The following is an 18650-nucleotide window of genomic DNA, read 5'->3' as shown; positions in this document are numbered from 1 at the left end:
GAACCAAGAATGATCCCTTCTTGGGATAGGAAGCCTGAGAAGGCTTAAACTGACAACTCACGCCAGCACGGTCTCTTCCTTGCCTAGGCGAGCAGTGAGGGCCCCGAGTGCTTCCTGGGACGCCAAGGGAAGGCCAAAGCCACTGAGGGCTGCAACTGCATGGTAGATCTGGGCAACAGACGAGTCTTCGCTGACAGCTGCCAGAAGCAGATCTTTGGTCTCGTTTGAAATAGAAATCTAGGAAAGGATCAGCAGACTCAGAGGTTTACAACAGGTCCTGAATTTGTGGGAACTGCCAGAGTCACACCCACTTTGCACATGCTCACCACCCCCAATCCCCAGATGTTAGAATGCTTGTAAACCTCAGCACAACCCCTTCTAAAAGGGGCTGACAAGTGACTGTGGTCTTGTTTAATTACATAGTTTAGTGAACTATATTTAGCAAAATGATCTAGACATCTGGGGATACACTGTGATTTTTTTTTAACTGGGAATTGAACTCGGTATACTTTACCACTGTGCTACATCCCCTCCCTGCTTCCTTCCTTTCTTTTTGGTACAGGGAATTGAACCCAGGGGTGATTAACCACTGAGCCACATCCGCACCCCTTTTGGTTTTGAGGTAGGGTCTCATTAAGTTGCTGAGGCTAGCCTCAAACTTGCAATCCTCCTGCCCCGACCTCCCAAGTTGCTGGGATTACAGGTGTGCGCCCAGCCTCTTCAAATGTTTTAAATGTTAAAAGAAAATGGAAAGAAAAACTCAAAGCCTCCTAGAAGAAAGGCAACAACTGTAAGAAAAACTTATTTGAAACCCATGAAAAGTGAAAACTAAGGGGAAAAATAAACTACACATTTTTTTTAAGTTGTAGATGGACACAGTACCCTTATTTTATTTGTTTTTATGTGATGCTGAGGATCGAACCCAGTGCCTCATATGTACAAGGCAAGCACTCTACCACTAAGTCCCAGCCCCAGCCCAAATTATACTTTCTTTAAAAAACAAAAAAAAACATAGAATTCCCTTCACATCACTAGTGTCTCATTGTTTACAAACAAACAATAAACTAGTGCAGTGGTACACATATGTAATCCCAACTATTTAGGAGGCTGAGGCAGGATTATCACAAGTTCAAGGCCAGCCTGGGTGACTTAGTGAGACCCTGCTTCAAAATAAAAAATAAAAAGGGCTAGGGTGCGTTCAATCGCCAGCAAGAAACACACACACACACATATTCACACACAGAATAATAATCTGACAAGACTCTCCCCTTTAAAAATGTGATTTACACTTGACTCACCTCACACCCTGAGAGGGCCTGGCTGGACTGGGCAGCATAGAAGAGGGAATCCACGTTGCTGGGATCAAGGTTAGATTTGATGAAGGTGCATGCTTTCTAAATAAATGAGAAAATCAATGTTAAGTGATGACATGCACTGACCAGGAAAAGCAAAGATATTTGTGATAATAAATAAATAAGATTCTAAGTTATCTATAGTAGCTTGCAGTATGAGCTACACACAATTAAGATTCTTTTTTTTTTTTTTTTTTTGGTGCTGGGGATTGAACCCAGGGCCTTGTGCTTGCAAGGCAAGCACTCTACCAACTGAGCTATCTCCCCAGCCCACAATTAAGATTCTTAAATACTTTTTTCCATAAGACTCTGCATTACCCCAAACTGCCTACTTCACTCAAAACACAACAAGTCGGAAGGCATGCTAGTCCTTCTGAACCCCAAAGGAAGGAGAAGCCACTGCTCTGGCTATCACCTGTGCTGGGTGTCATGACGAGCCTCCCATCAATGACTATAAGACCCCTTCAGAGATATTACCATCACCTCCCTTTAACAGAATAAGAAACCTGGGCTTGCAGTTGATAAGTCAAAAGGTGACAACGATAGTAAGCACAGTCTCCCCTGAGATGTCTCAGTCAGCTAAGACTCCACAAATTTGAAATGACCTTAAAACCTTCTCTTTCTTCCCTGGACTTCTGGTGTCACTGCCCGTCAACCGCCCAAACAAGAAATCAGGGCATCAGCCTTGACTCTTCCTTTCCCTCCAAGCCTGTCAAGCCCACCTCCTTCTCGCTTCTCAACCCAGTCCCACCCCAGGGCTCCTGTCACTGCCTTGGGGCAGGCTGTTGCCACTTCTCGCCTTGGTTGCTACAATCCTTTCCTAAGTAGTCTCAAGCTCTGCGATCCATTCCGCGCACTGCTTTGAAACTGATCTTAACAAAATACAAGCGTACCCACGGTGCTTTGGTATTAAAATCCTTCGGCGAATACCTATTATTCTCAGACAAGATCTAAATTTTCTGACACAGCATGCAGCACCCTCCACAAAGGACCCTCGCTCTCTCTGCCACACCCCACCTACAACTCCAAAACATTACCCTCCATTCCCTGCAGCCTCCATCTGTGCCATGCCCCTATCACTCGATGTTTTGGTCCTGCTACTGCCAGGGTCCCCTCTCTCCGGACCCTCTTGCCTGCCAAACCAGGTCCTACCTTCATCTCTGCTCAGATGTACCTGCCCCACAAGTCCTCCCTGATGCCCATCCCAGGACAGGACAGGTACCCTCTCTCCAGCGCTCCCCAAAGCACTCACCAGACTATACTACCTAGTTCCCTACCCATCACAGTGACTGGCACAGAGGGAACACATAAAAAACCCTGGCAACTTCTACTCCACTGAACTCCAGGAGAGATTATTTAATAGTTAGTTATACTGCTAAATTTTTTGGTTAAAGTAATATAAAATCCAGATATTTAAAATTACATTACAATAAAACCAGTCAGAAGTGGCTGCTTCTGGAAAATAGGATGGGGAACAGGGCAGGGTTGGCTGTTGCCTGGTTGGCTGCTTTTCCCCAGTGGCTATTCTACCTTATATGCAGTTTCACTGCATGCATGTTACTTAAACCAAAATGCTTTTTAAAAATTGTATGAATAAAATTTAAATAAGTCTCAAAACAAACTAGTTTCAATCAGAAGTTTTAAAGAAGTCTGAAGGCGAAAGGAAGGAAACAAAATACTTCACCTTATATAAATATAATTAAGGTTCTGAAGAAGAGAACAGATAAATCCAGGAGTTGGTTCTTTTGGTAGAATGTGGGTAAGCTACTACATGCTCTGTCGCCCTCTGGTGCTTTAACATGGAATGACCACCAGAGACCCCACAGTGATGACACCGATCGTCCATGTGGCGTGACGGTGCTCTAAATGCTTCCTGTGCATTTCCATCGACCCCCACAGTCCTGTGCATTAGGCATTCTTATTATCCCCCTAAGTTTACAGACAAGAAAATGAGGCATCAGAGTCCTTCTCAGCTCACACCTGGGGGAACTCAAATTCAAACACAGGCGTTCTGGCTCCAGACTCAGCTGCACAACCACTACCTCATCTGTTCTGGCATAAAACTAGCTTAGGCCTACTGGAATGTTTTTCAAAGACAAACCAAGGTCAATAGTGATAGTGTTCAATGGCTTCAAAGCCTACAATGCTCAGAGCACAGTTTTAAGAGCAGCAGAAGTGGGTGGACCTCACAAAATATGCTCCAGACTCAGCTCTCCGGGTCTGAGGCTGCAGTCTTCCCTTTTGGAGGGCATGTGGCTTTGACTTGGCCATCCCCCAGTGTTTGAGACCCACCTTCCCAACACAAGGTTGAGAACCATTCCCTGAATGTCCATCCCCATCTGCTCACTTCCAGCTCTCTGTGCCCCGTGCTGATACTCCAACTGATCCAGCACCCTCCGAGCAAAGCACCTGCAGGCTTTCCTCTCCTCCTCTTCCCGACAACTCCTTGAACCTTATCAGGGAACAGGTCCACCAGGGAAAAAAGCTGGACAGCTGCCAGCTGCTGTCTTCTCTCAGATGTGCTTCACAACACCCTGGCTAGCACCCTACACCAGACCCTTCATCACAGAGCCCCGTTTCCATGCACGCTGCTTACCACGCTCCCCATACCTCTGCGCCAGCAGCCCTGGACACCTGCTCCCAGTCCCAACAGCACCACAGCACTCTTCAGCCTCCAGGTCTTCAGCAGAAAGTCCCTTACCTCATCAGGTAAACTTCTCCCTCTCAATGAGTATCTAGTATATTAAGAAACTTCAGGATTTATTTAAAAATAAGGTTTCCCTAGTCCTTCTTCCCCCCACAGTTGCTGCCTTCTCTCTTTCCAGAGCCACACTTCTCTGCAGTTACCTCTACTTATTAAGTCTTCATTTCCTCACTTCTACTCATTCCAATATGGCTTCTGTCCCCATCATGCCACTCCAAACTGTCAAAGCCAAAGATGTTTTCCAGGGTTCATGCCCTCAAGCCTGGACAGATCGATTACCTCCTCATTCTGAAGGTAGTTCAAGTGGGCTTCCAGGATCCCATGCCCCGCCTCAACCCCGTTCTCTCTCCACTTCTTCAGCAGATCCTTCAGTTCAAGCCCTTGTGTAGGTCCATCCAAAAATGGGGTGTCTCAGCTCCCAGGCCCACTTCTTGTCCCACCTTCTCTCTCGCCCCACGCAATTTCATTCATGCCCATGACTGCAGAACCTCCACGAAGACAACTCTCAGGTTTGTACCTCCAACCCAGACTTCACTCAACGGCCGCAAACATGACTCAAAGGCACTTCAAAGTTCAGCATACTGAAGGCCAAATTTATGCTTTTTCCTGAACAAACCAAATTCTTTCCCAGTGATCCTGTCTTACGGAATGGCCAACCCTTCACCCATGCAGCCAAAGCTGGAGATCTGGGTGTCTTCCTCTGTACTCTGTCATCTGTCTTGCCCACAGCCCCTTGCCATAGTCTGTCCTCCACAAAGCAGGAGAGAAATTTTTCTAAAATGCACATCAAACAATGATGCTATTTAAAATCAACTGCTCTTTGGAGAAAGATCAAAACACTTCCTGTGGCAGCCAAGGCCCCGTGGCCTGGCTCCAACCTGCCTCCCGAGGCCCCCTCCTCTCCCCGACACCGACACTGTGTGATATGCAGCCTCCCAAGTCTCTGCAGTGCAACCTGCCCCCTCCCCACAGAGGCTCTCTGCTATTTCCTCTGCGTGCTGTCCCTTCCCTTTCTTCCCTCCCAGCTAACTCTTACTTTCCTTTATAATTTAGGTCCATCATGCCTTCCTCCCTTCCCTTAGAGTGCCCACCACATGGCACATACTGTGCTGGGCACCAGGGACACACAGCAAATAAAATGGACATGTTGCTGCCCTCAGGGAGCTATCGTCTAGGGTGACACACAGTGGGATTTAAACTCAAGAGACTTCCTTGGGAGAGTCTGCCCTGACTGGATCAAAGTCTCCTCTTTCACACCTACAGAAACCCTGCATTTATAAAAGAGCGTTACCCCACTTTTAGCCTACCTCCGCTTTCAGACTCCACATTCCAAAGGCACAGGGACTCTGTTTTGTTCAACACTGCATCTCCAGTGTGAGGCACCACACTAGTGCAGAGCAGAAACCCACTATGTGTCCACTGACTGAATGAAGAATGGTGCAGCAGGACCCAGCAGATGGGATCCTGTGCAAGGCACGGGGCCTTGCAGCTTGAGGGCCAGTTTGAGGGACAGCTCCCTCTGCTGGGCTCCCATGGCACTTTCCACAAACTACAATGTGCCTCTGCTCCACACAGTACCTGGCTCTCCCGAGATAAGCTCTATTGTCTTCTCTACACTCAGCACAGTGCCTGGCACACAGCACGTGCTCCAAAGTGCTCACACGCCTCCTGTGCTGCCATCCCCAGCAACCACCTCAGTACCTGGCCCACCCACACAGTGCTGCGGACTGATCCCAGGGGCTCACATGTGTGTGCAAGTCCTCTCCCACCAAGAACATCCCCAGCCCTGACACACTTCTACCCGCACCCAACACATGCCAGGCACTATGCTAATTACTTTATAGTTACTCTATTATTTAATCTTCAAAGTGCTTTGTAATGCAGGTATTATGCTCAGTCTACAGATAAAGTGCTTGACATAACCTGTGAGTACTGTCTAATGTCTCCTGATTTCAGTTATCTGAATACTATCATCACTTTTTGCCATAATATGTATCCCATTTTATTAAAATGAATATTAAAAAACTCGCATTGTTCTTATGTTCTCAATCTTGTAAAAAGCTAAATGGTATCTATAAAAACCACCTTTTTGACATGTTTATGTTTTATGCACTTATACGGTACCCAACTATCAAAACAAAAGATGCCCCCAAACCAACTCTCATTTTCCACTGCTGTTGCCAGCACTGCTTTCAAGTCTCTTATTCCCATTAAACCCCATTTCTTCCAGTTTTGTTGCTAAAACTTCTTGTGATGAAAACTCCAAAATCTCCCCTAAGGATCCATCTCTGAGAAAACCACAGCCCAGAGCATGTAGCAGGTCTAAGGGGACTCGGCTCAGCTAAAAGCAACAACAGCTGAGCAGGACAAACACCACGACATACAGTGACAATAACGAGGCGCTTGCTCTTGACAGATTTATGTAGTGTGCACATCTGAGGAGGAACTTAACGGCACCGAACCACCCACGCAGCTGCCTGCCTCCCATCACTCATAATCACCGCTGCACATTTCATAAGCGATTGGAAAAATGAAGTACGCAATTAACCCATTTGCTTCTGATTAGGATGCATATTTAGAGAGCCCTCATTTCTGTTAAGCTGAAGTTTAAAATTCATTCGTTCAACAAATATTTTGTTGAACAGCCTGTGTGTCAGGTGTATGCTAGGCGTGTGAATGATGTCTGTCAGTGGATACTAACTGCTACCACATATGTAATCATATGTCACGGTTTGGATCTTAAATGTCCCCCAAAGGTCCACATGCTGAAGACTTGGTCACCAGCCAGTGGAGTTACCAGGAGGTGATGGGACCTTTAGAAGGTGGGGCCTAGTGGAGGGAAGTGGGATCCCTGGGGTGTGCTCTTAAAGGTGATTGTGGGCCCCAGCCCCCCGCCCCCGCTTCCTAGCCCTAATGAGGTAAGCAGCTCTGCACCATCATACACTCCCAACCACCACGTGCTGACTCACAGGCCCAGGAGCAATGGAGCCAATCAGCCGAGGACCAAAACAGTGCGAGCCAAAACAAATCATTCCTATTTTAAGTTGTTTATCTCAGGTATTTTGTCCCAGTGACAGAAATATGACTAACAACCAATTCCGAAAGGTTTTAGGTAAGGTGCAAGGGTTACTCACTGTTTTTTAAGTCAACATCTTTAAGCCAAGCAGTCTGGACCATAAACCTAAAGGCACTGCTGGCCTAATCATATGAGCATCCCAGGCAACCGCAGTACAATTGCCTGGATAGCTCTTCAATCTACCTCTTCAGCCCTGACCAATATCCCCTCAAACTAACAACATCAGCAAAGAATGCCTTTAGGGGTATGCGTGCAACCAGAATCTTGTGTGAAACTCCATATCACGACACAGATAACAAGCCACTGCTCCGGAGGAAGGGAAAGTGCCTATTTCCCCTTCAAGCCCCTGGAACCAAATCCAACGGCTCCACAAAAGTTTTAAAAATCCCCAGGAGAAACCTTTCATCCTATATTCAAATCCCACCTAAATTTAATATGACTCTAATATTCCAATCTTAATTTTTGCAATTTACAATTAAAAAAAAAAACCTCAATTAGCCAAGACTGTTCTACTCCATGTTTCTCAAGTTGTTCTTTGTCTCCCCCTCACAGGGCCTCTACAATAATGGAGAAAACCAGAACAGGGCTGAGGCACTGCCACAAAGGGCACCAGAAACAGTACCTGTGCCAGGCATTGTTCGAACTCACCTGAATGAATCACAAACAGAAGCAAAACGTTTTAATGTTAAGAACGACACCATTAGCTACCGTGTGAAGGGCTTCTGTGGGCAAGACACAATTTCACTTGATCTTTGTGATGGTGCACCGAGGGAGGCATCACGACCACCTTTTTACAGACGGGAAACCATAGTTAAGAGCGTGGGGAAACTGACTCTGATATCTATGTTCTTACTTTTGAGCTAATTTTATTAGAAGGTACATTTACACTGAGGGTTCACAAGTGTAATAATGAGGAAAAGTCTTCTCCTTAATATAGTCATGCAGGAAGAAAATATTGGGCAGAAACAAGAAACGGTTGCGAGGAAAAAAACTAAATAAGTTGGGTTCCATAGAGCAATAGCAAATTTCATCAGTGAAGGGTCAGTTAGTAAATGTTTCAGGCTCTCAGGCCATTCTGGTTAACTACCACAGTTTTATTGTTAAAACACAAAAGCAGCCATAGACAACATGTATGTGAAGAGATGTAGCTGTATTCCAATAAAAATTTATTTACAAAAACATCTTCAATGGGGCTGAGGTTTTAGCTCACTGATAAAGCACTTGCCTAGCATATGTGAGGCACTGGATTCGATCCTCAGCACCAAATAAAAATAAATAAATAAAGGTATTATGTTCATCTACAACTAAAAAAGAAAAAACTTTAACCCAGATTTGGCCATGGGAGCCAGAGTTTGTCAACCCCTCTGCCACCCGGCATTCACAGAATGGTTGGCAGACATTAGGCAATTTAATTAACCTCTGAGGTTCACTTCCTTCTGTATCACGGGATAATGTTTTTGACCATACATACGTAAGAACATTAACTTACATATAAGGTACTCAATAAATAATACTGATTGCCGATTCCAATCTGGGGCAGAAAATATAAAAGGTATCATGCTAGTAAGCAAAAAAAAAACTCTTAATTTCTACATACTAAATCGCACACTCACACACACAAGATGTTGTGGCCTACTGCAGAAGATGGAACATTTTGTGCACTAAGAAGACTCAGCTGAAATAGTCTCAATGAAATCAACAGGGATTACCAGTTCTGGTTATAACAGAATTAAAAGAATTGAGGGCTAGGGAGATAGCTCAGTCGGTACAGTGCTTGCCTCTCAAGCACAAGGCCCTGAGTTCGATCCCCAGCACTGCAAAAAAAAAAAAAAAAAAAAAAAAAATTGAATTTACTCCTTCTACCATAAGTTACTATATGATAAGACAAATATATGACATCAAGACATTGGACAACAAACAGCATTAGGCTGTGATCCTTGAAAGAAAGTTAACTCTAATTATACTGTGATAAATTAAGATGCATATTATAATAATATATAGAGCTAAGCACCAGGAAATAAAACAATACTAAGAAAAGAGGTAAGAAGAGGAAAAAACAAATAGAAAACTATGAGATAGTAGATTGCAACCCAACAGTATAATTATATTAAGAATTAGTGGAATAAACTCCCCAACTAAAAGGTAGAAATTGCCAGTCTGGATTTTTATAAAAGTCAGTCCCTACCAAGCACTGCATGTATATACACATAAATTAGCTGGCCACCTGTACCCATTCATTGGTCCAACTTTATCACTAAGAGATAAACAACCAGATATTTGTCTACTGACAGAAGTACACAGAACCACCTCTGAAATATTTTTACCAAGAAAACTGACTCTGAATATAATTAAGCCACAAGAGGTAACTCTCAAGGTAAAGGAATACAAGGAATAGGGTAATATGTTCAAAAACGTTATGACAATGCAAAGGCAGAATGTGGAAAATTCTCCAAGAAAAGTGACCAGCTTTCTCCACAAATGGAACGGGGCAGCAGGTGAGATGGCTCACACTTATAATCCTAGCTACTTGGGAGGCTGAGGCAGGAGCACTGAAAGTTTGAGACCAGCCTGGGCAATTTAAAAAGAACTGGGGACATAGCTCAGTGGTACTCAGGTGTGCTAGCCTAGCGCGGGTGAGACCCTGGGTTCATTCACCAGTACCACAAAAAAGAAAAAGAAAGAAATATTATGGAGAAACAGAGGGAACAAGAACTATTATAGGTGAAAAGAGTCTTCGGAGACATCAACAAAATGCAATGTGTGGACGTTGTTTAGATGCTGACTTAAACCAACTAACTCTTCAAGACACTTTTGGGATAATTTGAGATAAATGAACACAGACTGAGAATTAAATGACATAAAAAAAACTACTGTTAATAGTTGATAGATAAAATCTTGATGGATAAAATAAAAAGACTGCTATTATTATTAAAATGAAAGTTCCCATGAAGGGATACAAGTACGTCTAATATCTGCTTTAAAATATTCCAGTTGCTGGGCATGGTGCCCAGGCTGGCCTCAGACATGCAAGGTGATCCTCCTGTCTTAGAATCCCAAGTAGCTGGGATCACAGGCGTGCAAGATCTTATCTTGAAAACAAATAAGACATTCCAGCAAAAATAAAGGAGAAAAAAGAGTAATTATAATCAAAATGGCAAAATGTGAACAACTGTTGAAGCTAGCATATGGCACAAGGAGTTTCATATGTTTGCCCCACTTTTGTGAGTGTTTGAAAACTTCCTTAACAAAAGGCTGAAACAAAAGAGTTGCTATTTGTATTAGTTGGGTTTCTGTTATTTCAACAAAATACCTGAGATAATTGACTTGCAAAAAGAAAAGGTTTACAGCAGTTTGTAGTTTAAGAGGTTTCAGTCTATGATTGGTTGGCCCTGTTGATTTGAGCTGATGGTGGCACATTATAGCACACTGGTACTGTATGTAGGCCAGGGAGCAAGAGAAGGACAGGGCCCAAGAAGCAAACAGGAAGAGACCAGGGTCCCACAATCCCCTTCAAGGGCACCCCAATGGCCTAAAGACCTCCCACTAGGTCCCCTCTTATAGTTCCCACCATCTCCATAGCACCATGGGGTGAGGACCAAGCTTTAACACATGGACCTTTGGAGAACACATCCAAATCACAGGCCTATTTTTTTTGGGGGGGTGAGGGAGGGGCACAGGGCTAGAGTGTTGGGGGAGCTTGCTGGGGATTGAACCCAGAGGCACCTTACCGCTGAGCTATATCCCTAGCCTTTTTTTTTTTTTTTTTTTTTTTTAAACAGGGTCTTGCTAAGTTGCTAAGGGCCTAAGTTGCTGAGTCTGGCCTCAAACTTGCAATCTTTCTGTCTTAGCCTCTCAAGTCACTAGGACTACAGGTGTGCACTAATGCACCTGGCCCAGCACTACTCTTAACTTCCAGCCTACCATAAGTTCTCTGAGTGCAGTGATTATGACTGATTCACCACTGTATGCTCAGGGCCCAACACAAGTGCTCAGTGAACAACTGCTTGATGAATGAGTTCAGACTAACATGGCTACACTGTCCACCCAGTGGGTCAGGGTGCTTCCCACTCTCCTCAGAAAAAGAACTGTTAGATGAGAGCAAAGGAGGCCCACAGGACAGCACTGAGACAAAAGGATCCAGGAGCTAGTTGGATGAGCTCCATTCACCAAAATGCACTGTCTCTCTACTTCCTTGACTTATTGAATCCAGGCAGGACCATGTAATTGGCATTAGACAACAAAATAAGAAAAATGAAAAGAAGGGACATGTTATATATCTCTTCTAGGCAGAAGTTTCGGTTATTGTTGTTTTTCTTTTCTCTCTTTTTTTTTTTTTGGTACCAGAGATTGAATCAATGGGTACTTTACCCCTGAGCCACACCCCCAGCCCTTTTTATTTTGTTTCATTTGAGACAGGGTCTCACTAAGTTGCTGATGCTGGCCTTGAACCTGCGATACTCCTACCTCAGTCTGCCAAGCTGCTGAGATTACAGGCATGTGACACTGTACTCAGCCTGAGCAGAAGTTTTAAGAGCCATATACTCCATTTGCCTTCTGCACATGGTTCAGATACGACTACTCCATCAGCTAAATCCTGGGCTGAAGAAGTATAAAGTGAAGTCTCAAGTGACCCAGGATGGCCATACAGTATAAGCAAAAAACAAACTTTTGTCACTGAGATTTGGAATCATTTCAATGCCAATATTAGATCTGGAAGGCAGAAGAATTCTAAAGATGTTCACCCACCCGCAAGATTTCCATCCAGTAATTATTCACTTAAACACAAATCTAGAAACTGCTATGAAGGGATTTTTGCACGTATATTTAAAACCCCAAGTCAGAACCTTAAAATTCAGAAATTATGCAGATGGGACTGACCTAAGCAGTTAAACCCTTTAAAAGCAATTTTCTCTGACTGATGGCAGAAAGGAAGTCCAGAGAGACCTGATGCTGGGGACTCAACATACTACTGCTGGTTTAAAGGCGAAGTCATCCCAGGAGAATAAAGTTGGGTATCCTTGATGAGCACAGAGCAGCCAACGGCTAATAGCCAGTAGGAAAGTAAGGACCTCAGACTTACAATCATTAAGGAACTGAATTCTGCCAACATGAATGAGCTTGGAAACAGATTCTTCATCAGAGCCCATAAGAGCTCAGCCCGGTCAATACTTTTTTCTTGACTTTAGAAGACACGAAGAAGAAAGCCCAGGAAAACAGCCTGGATGACTTCTGACCTTCAGAATATCAGATAATAAATAGATGGTATTTTAATCCCTAAATTTATAGCAATTCGTTATGTTTTCAGGTGGTGCTGGGAATTGAACCCATGGCCTTGTGCTTGCAAGGCAAGCACTTTACCAACTGAGCTATCTCCCCAGCCCTAGCAATTCGTTATGTAATCATAGAAAACAAAGGTACATATGAAAAAACTGGCATAGGAAAATTTTAGACTAGCTGTCCATTCTATTGTGATTAATAAAATGTAAAATTCCCTTCCCACTGTTCCTGAATTCAGAAAAGGTTTAAATAATGATCCATTCACCTCATCACAAGTCCACAAAGTACACCGGAGTGGCCTGATGCAGTGACCGTCACTGCTTAACAAATGGGAGTGCCCTGCCCCCACCTTGAACTCCTTAATCACTGACGAGCCCCACCCCCAGGCACTTTACAAATGTATGTGGTACTGAGATGAGCCATATACCCAGGCACTTTACAAGTGTATGTGGTACTGAACAGTCTCACTCACAGGGCCACAGTACCTGTTTCTAGGGGACTGAAAACTTGTTCTTTCTACTCCGCTAAGAACAACTGGCATGGTCCTAATCATACATTAGGCACTCAAAAAGAAAATCTGTCAGATTGAAACAAGTATTTCTTACGTTGGATTGACCTTAGTTACCCTCAAACGAGCAAGAGTTTGTTCTGAAGTACTCAAAAGGAACACAGGGAGGAGATAAGGTTCTCCTGAATCACTCTGGTCACCAAGACAAAAGTCATACCTTTACATCTGGCACCTGGGCCCCAAGGCTGCTGAGCCCCACAATGGAGTAGAAGGCAGATTCCAAGCTTGTGAAGGGGCGGTCCAGCGAAGCTTTCAGTCTCTCCACGTCATGCTTGGTGAGGTAGTGAGTGGGCGTCAGAGCCTGGGTGCTGGCTATGATTGTCAGGGCCAACAGGAAGACAGTGCTTGAACCTTGGGGGGAAATGAATATTAAACACACTGCACACAACTCCAGAGTTTTATATGTAGTCCCAACAATGATGGCATCAACATCTGGGAACCAAACCAAGTGAGGAAGAGTGAGAAACTGGGAGTAGGGGTTAGATCTGAGTGGTGAGCCAGGTCTTCAACTGTTGGAAGAAAAGTTCTCCCAGCAGGCTCTGGGCTTCTAAGGCACAGAATGCATCACACCACTTCATTTATTAGCAATGTGACTATGGCAAAGTGACTCAGCCAGGGCCTCAGCTTCCTCAGGACTAAAGTGGGATAATATCAGTATCACCCACAGAGTTGTTATGAGTTAACATAGATCTTAGAATGATGACTGGCACATAACAAGGGCTATATAATTATCAGCTTCTACCTCTACTTCCATTATTATTATTATTATTATTATTTTTTTGGGGGTGCTGGGGATCGAACCCAGGGCCTTGGGCTTACAAAGCAAGCACTCTACCAACTGAGCCATCTCCCCAGCTCTACTTCCATTATTATGGCTGTCATTATATCTACTCACAGTCATCTGTACTTCTATTTTTCTCAACCATGTTACTGAGGGGTCTGTTTTCTCTGCTAAACCACAAGTTCCATGAGGACAAAGACTGTTTCTCATGTTTGTTCCAGTATTTCCTTGTCTTGCAAACTGCCTGGCACAAGGTAGGTACTGAATAATTATTCTCAAATAAAATGAAGAAAAATTAACCCACATCTATGATGGCCCAGGAAGAAGTTGTAGGAGTGGTATATTTCTACTTTTCATTTAAAAAACAAAACACATTGGTCAAACTATATTGTCACGTTGTGTGCATGCACGAATATAAAACAACAAATTCCATTATTATGTATGACTATAATGCACCAATAAAGAATGTGGAAAAAAAATAAAGTGCAAGTATATATTTTAAAAGATAGCAAAAAACAAAGCCAGGCGCAGTGGCACACGCCTGTAATCCCAGCGACTTGGAGGCTGAGGTAGGAGGATTGTAAATTCAAGGCCAGGCTTAGTAACTTAGCAATGCCCTAGCAACTCAGCAAGACCCTATCTCAAAATAAAAAATATAAAGCGCCGGAGATGTAGTTCAGTGGTTAAGCATCCCTGGGTTCAACCCCCAGTTTAAAAAAATAATAATAATAAGTAAAGAAAAATAAAAAAACAAAACCAAAAACCCACTTTTGAATGGACTGCTTCATGGTGAAATGAACTCTCTGCAACCCAAGTAAAAAGCAATAACAAGCAATCACGAGGCTAGCATTAATGGTCTTAAATCCTTTCCACATAGTGTCAAATTTAGTTGGAACTAAAATTAAGAAAAAGACATATGCATTTTACAAGAAAACTGAGGACCAGAGTAGCTTGCACATAGCTTTAGATTCAAACCTGGATCTAACACTGGAGTTCACTCTTCACTGTTTTTTGGAGAATGATATAAAAGGGATGCTATATTTGGGGTAGGCAGAGAACTATTCTATGAACAGTCATTCCATTGAAGTATGTGTGTATTAACGTAAAAAACGTGAAAGAAAATTCATTAAAACAAAACAAAACAAAATAGAAACAGAGGACTGGGATGTAGCTCAGTAGTATGACGCTTGCCTAGCATAGAGAAAAATACAGTTAGACACCATGGCATATGGATATAATCCCGTGACTCAGGGGGCTGAGAAAGGAGGAAAGTAAGCTCAAGGCCAGCCTCAGCAACTTGATGAGACAGTGTCTCAAAATAAAAACCAAAATGGGAAGGGGATATATCTCAGAGATAAAAGGACCCTGGTTCAAACAAACAATAACAACAAAACCACAGAGATCTATAATGTGGAATATTCATCAAATATATATTGAATGCTACTGTGTGACAAGCACTATTTTAAGTGTTAACACACAGGAGGAAACTCCCCACCCTCAGAGAGCTTGTATTCTATTGGGAAAAGATTTCACATAAAATAATTAAGAAACATGATTTGTCACGTTAAAAGGTAAAGAGTGCTAGGGAGAAAACTAAGACAGAAGGAATATGTGGGAAGGGCTGCATTTTAAGTATGAAGTCTATGAAGAACCAAGAAAAAAAAGCTATTGAACTTAGACCTCAAAAAGAAGGAGCAAGTCATTATGGTATTTGGGGAGAAAGTATTCCAAGAAGAAAAACAAGTACAAAATCTGAGTCAGGAGTATACATGGTGTTTTTTGAGATCAGCAAGGCCAATATGGCCAGAGTGAGGTAAAGATGAAGTGATTGTTGGCAGAGGCAACTACAAGAGCCTTGAACACCTCACAAGACTGACCGACACTGAACAAGATGGGAGCCACCGTAAAGTTCTGAGCAGTGGAGTGATTTGACTTACATTTCAACAGGACTGCTGTGCTGACAACAGACAATACTGTGTTGAGAACAGAGTATGCAAGAGCAAGGACAGAACTAGGGGGGAAAGTTACTGCCATAATTCAAGTAAATAGATCAGGGTGGTCAAAACCTGGGCAACAGCAGTGGAGGTGGTAACAAGTGGCCAGTGTCTAGCTAGAATTCAAAGCTAAAGCCTACCAGATCGCTATTGGACAAAAAAGATGCAAGAGAAAAGAGGAGTCGAGGTACTACTGCTCAATCTCCAATGCCTAGTGTACGTGCAGGTACTCAATCTACAGTGAATTATCATCACTAGCATTTTCCCAGCTAGACTGTAAATCCTCTAGCACAGCATCTGCATCAGATCCTCATGTCCCACCTTGATAGCAATAACTATTTTGGATAAGATTTGACACTGTAACACATCAGGTAAGTTCAAACTATGCTAAATACCCTGCGTGAATTGAGTCATTAAATCCTCACAACATCCAAGTAAGGTGGCTATTTTCTGCCTTTTACAAACCAAGAAATTGAAGTTCAGAAGTGCTTACCTGCACGTGCCCTAAGTCACATAAATAACTGAGAATCATACCGCAGGCAGTTTGAATCCAAATTATCACTTTAACGGCTACAGCATCCACTACTTCTCAAACAGTGAAGCCGTAGGCCGGTTAATGTTACCTTGGGTAAGTTACTTCCCTTCTCTGGGATTCCAGCCTCTTTTCTGTCCCTCGGGAATAACAAGAGTACACGCACGAATTGTGAAGAGTCCATCTTGCAGTATCCACTCAGTAACCACCAATGCAGTGAACTTTACTGAGTGCTAACCTAGTGCCATGAGCTGTTCTAAAATACACAGTATCTCACTTAATGCAGCAACTCTATGAAGCGAATAATGTACTTAAGTAACTGGCTCTAAGTCATATAAAGAAGACGTGGCAGACTACAAGTTTGCGCCCAGAGTATAACTTCAGAACTTAGACTCTAAACTCCCAGAGAGAGCGGAGGAGTGATTCTCTTGTCCCTGTCACTTAAGAGCAAACTATGGCCCAAAGGATGGACAGTTTGGCCAAAGGCTCAGACGAAATAAGAGGTGGCTCGGGGGAAGCAGGGACAGATCTTAGGCCGCCTGCACTTGTCAAATGAATGGAGGAAGCCAGGCCTGGGTTAAGCGCGGCCGCAGTTCGCCCACCCACCGGCTGGTCTTCGCGGGGACCCGTAGTTCCGCGTTGCACCCCACCCCACCCCCACCAAACCCCGCTAGTCGCGGGTACTCGCACCAGCTCGCAGCCCTCGGTCAGACCCCCGACACCGCAAGAGCTGGAGCCCATGCCCCTGCCCCGCAGGGGAAGGGGCTCCCGCCTGGCCGGCTCCCGAGTGGCCGGCACTAGCCTTCCGCGGGCCAGAGCCCGCTCCCCAAGGCGTGCCGGCCGCGGGACCCAGTTGTTAAGCCATGCGCAACGCCTCACCCGGCGGCGCCATTCCTCCGAGCAGGTCACACCGGAGCCCGAGCAGCAGGCTGACTTCCGCTCGGAAAAGTGGCTCCAAGAGCGCGCCGGAGGGGACGCCAGGGACTCGCGGCAGGCTTTGCTTGCCGGGATGGGCTCTAGGCGCAGGTCAGTCTCCGCGGTCCCGCTGGGCCCTGCCGCTCGTAGCACCCGCGCTGCGGAATCCAGCCCTCGCGCGCAGAGGGCCTCTGGGTTCCGGCGTGCGGGCCTGCCTCCCCCCCGCGCCTCGGCGCACTTGGAACCGGCCGTCTCGCAACGGTCTTACTCGGGGCGCTACCCGGACGCGGTTAGACCAGGCCTCCGGGTGGGCCCAAGACGGGGCTGCCTCCGATTGGCCAATCGCCGTGATTGGCCAGCTGCTCTGTCACTCACCGGTCTGTCTGCAGCCCGGCCAACTTTAAAGGAACGGAAGGGTCCGGTGGGAGAGCAATATTCTTGGGATTTCTGTTTCTTTAGAAAATTATGGCATTTTCTTTCAAAGATGGCCACTTTGCTTGTTAATAACTGATCCCAGTAAAGTTTTATTGGTTTGCACAGCCGATCAGTGACTCCTCTCAGCAACTCTGGGGAGCTTATTAGCCTAATTTTGAAGATTTGACCAACTCAAACATGGAAGTGACTCATTCAAGAACAGTACTGATACCTAGCTCCAGTTATCAGCGTTTACAATACAGTCAGGAAGTATACTAAGCACTCTACATACATTATTTCATTTATTCCTTGTCACCTCTCTGTGGAGTATACACTGTTACTGTTTACAATTTTAAGGAGAGGGAACCAGGCGCTAAGACTCCCAAATCTGCTTTTAACTATTATGAATATTTAGTAGCATGCCACTGAAATAACCTCATAAAAAACATGTGCAAAAGATTTTAAGAGGGCCTTCATCAAAGAAGATATACAAATAGGAAATAAGTGCCTGGTTAACATCATTAACCGCAAAGAGGTATCATTAGAGTGGTTAATATAAAAAAACCTACGATAGCAAATGTTGGCAAGAATGTAGAGCAACTGGAACATATACTGCTGGTGGAAATAGGAATTTGTACTGCCATTTTGGAAACAGATTGACAGCTTCTTAAAATGTCATTTATACAACCTACAATACAACCCAACTATTCTACTAGAGGATTGGTTTGGTTGTAACTCTTTGTTATTGAAGAAATATATATGCACACGATAAAGCTAAAACTTTATTAGCTTGGGCTAATAAAGCTATTATTATTATTATTATTATTAAAGCTATTATTATTATTATTAGTTTGGGCTTTTCACAAAATTGTTTTAATATTGACTAAATATAAAACATACATAGGGAAGAAAGAATAATGATACAGTGAAACAGCACACCAGTAATTCTGTTCCAAACTTACAGGACCATGACTCCATCCCCTCCCCTCTTCTCTAAGAAATTCCCATCCTGCAGTTTACCTCGTTTCCTTGCTTTT

At 44.0% G+C, this 18650-nt stretch overlaps 2 protein-coding genes across 3 annotated transcripts in view; one reads left to right on the top strand and one right to left on the bottom strand.

The window, feature by feature from the left end:
* Positions 1-17296, bottom strand: part of RPN2 (ribophorin II) — a 56910-nt gene extending 39614 nt beyond the window's left edge. For both annotated transcript variants that reach the window (XM_079128208.1, XM_079128209.1), the window contains exons 1-4: positions 17164-17296; positions 13135-13328; positions 1299-1394; positions 62-237 (exon numbers count right to left, since the gene is read on the bottom strand). In XM_079128208.1, the coding sequence (XP_078984334.1) occupies positions 62-237; positions 1299-1394; positions 13135-13328; positions 17164-17176 (479 nt within the window). In that variant the 5' untranslated portion in view covers positions 17177-17296. The remainder of the gene's footprint in view (positions 1-61; positions 238-1298; positions 1395-13134; positions 13329-17163) is intronic.
* Positions 16977-18650, top strand: part of MROH8 (maestro heat like repeat family member 8) — a 73515-nt gene continuing 71841 nt past the window's right edge. The window contains exon 1 of the mRNA XM_079128179.1: positions 16977-17310. Coding sequence (XP_078984305.1) covers positions 17024-17310 — 287 coding nt within the window. The 5' untranslated portion in view covers positions 16977-17023. The remainder of the gene's footprint in view (positions 17311-18650) is intronic.

Source organism: Sciurus vulgaris (genome assembly GCF_902686455.1).
Source record: "Sciurus vulgaris genome assembly, chromosome: 2".
Classification (NCBI taxonomy): Eukaryota; Metazoa; Chordata; class Mammalia; order Rodentia; family Sciuridae; genus Sciurus; species Sciurus vulgaris.
This window is presented reverse-complemented; position numbering and strand designations above follow the sequence as displayed.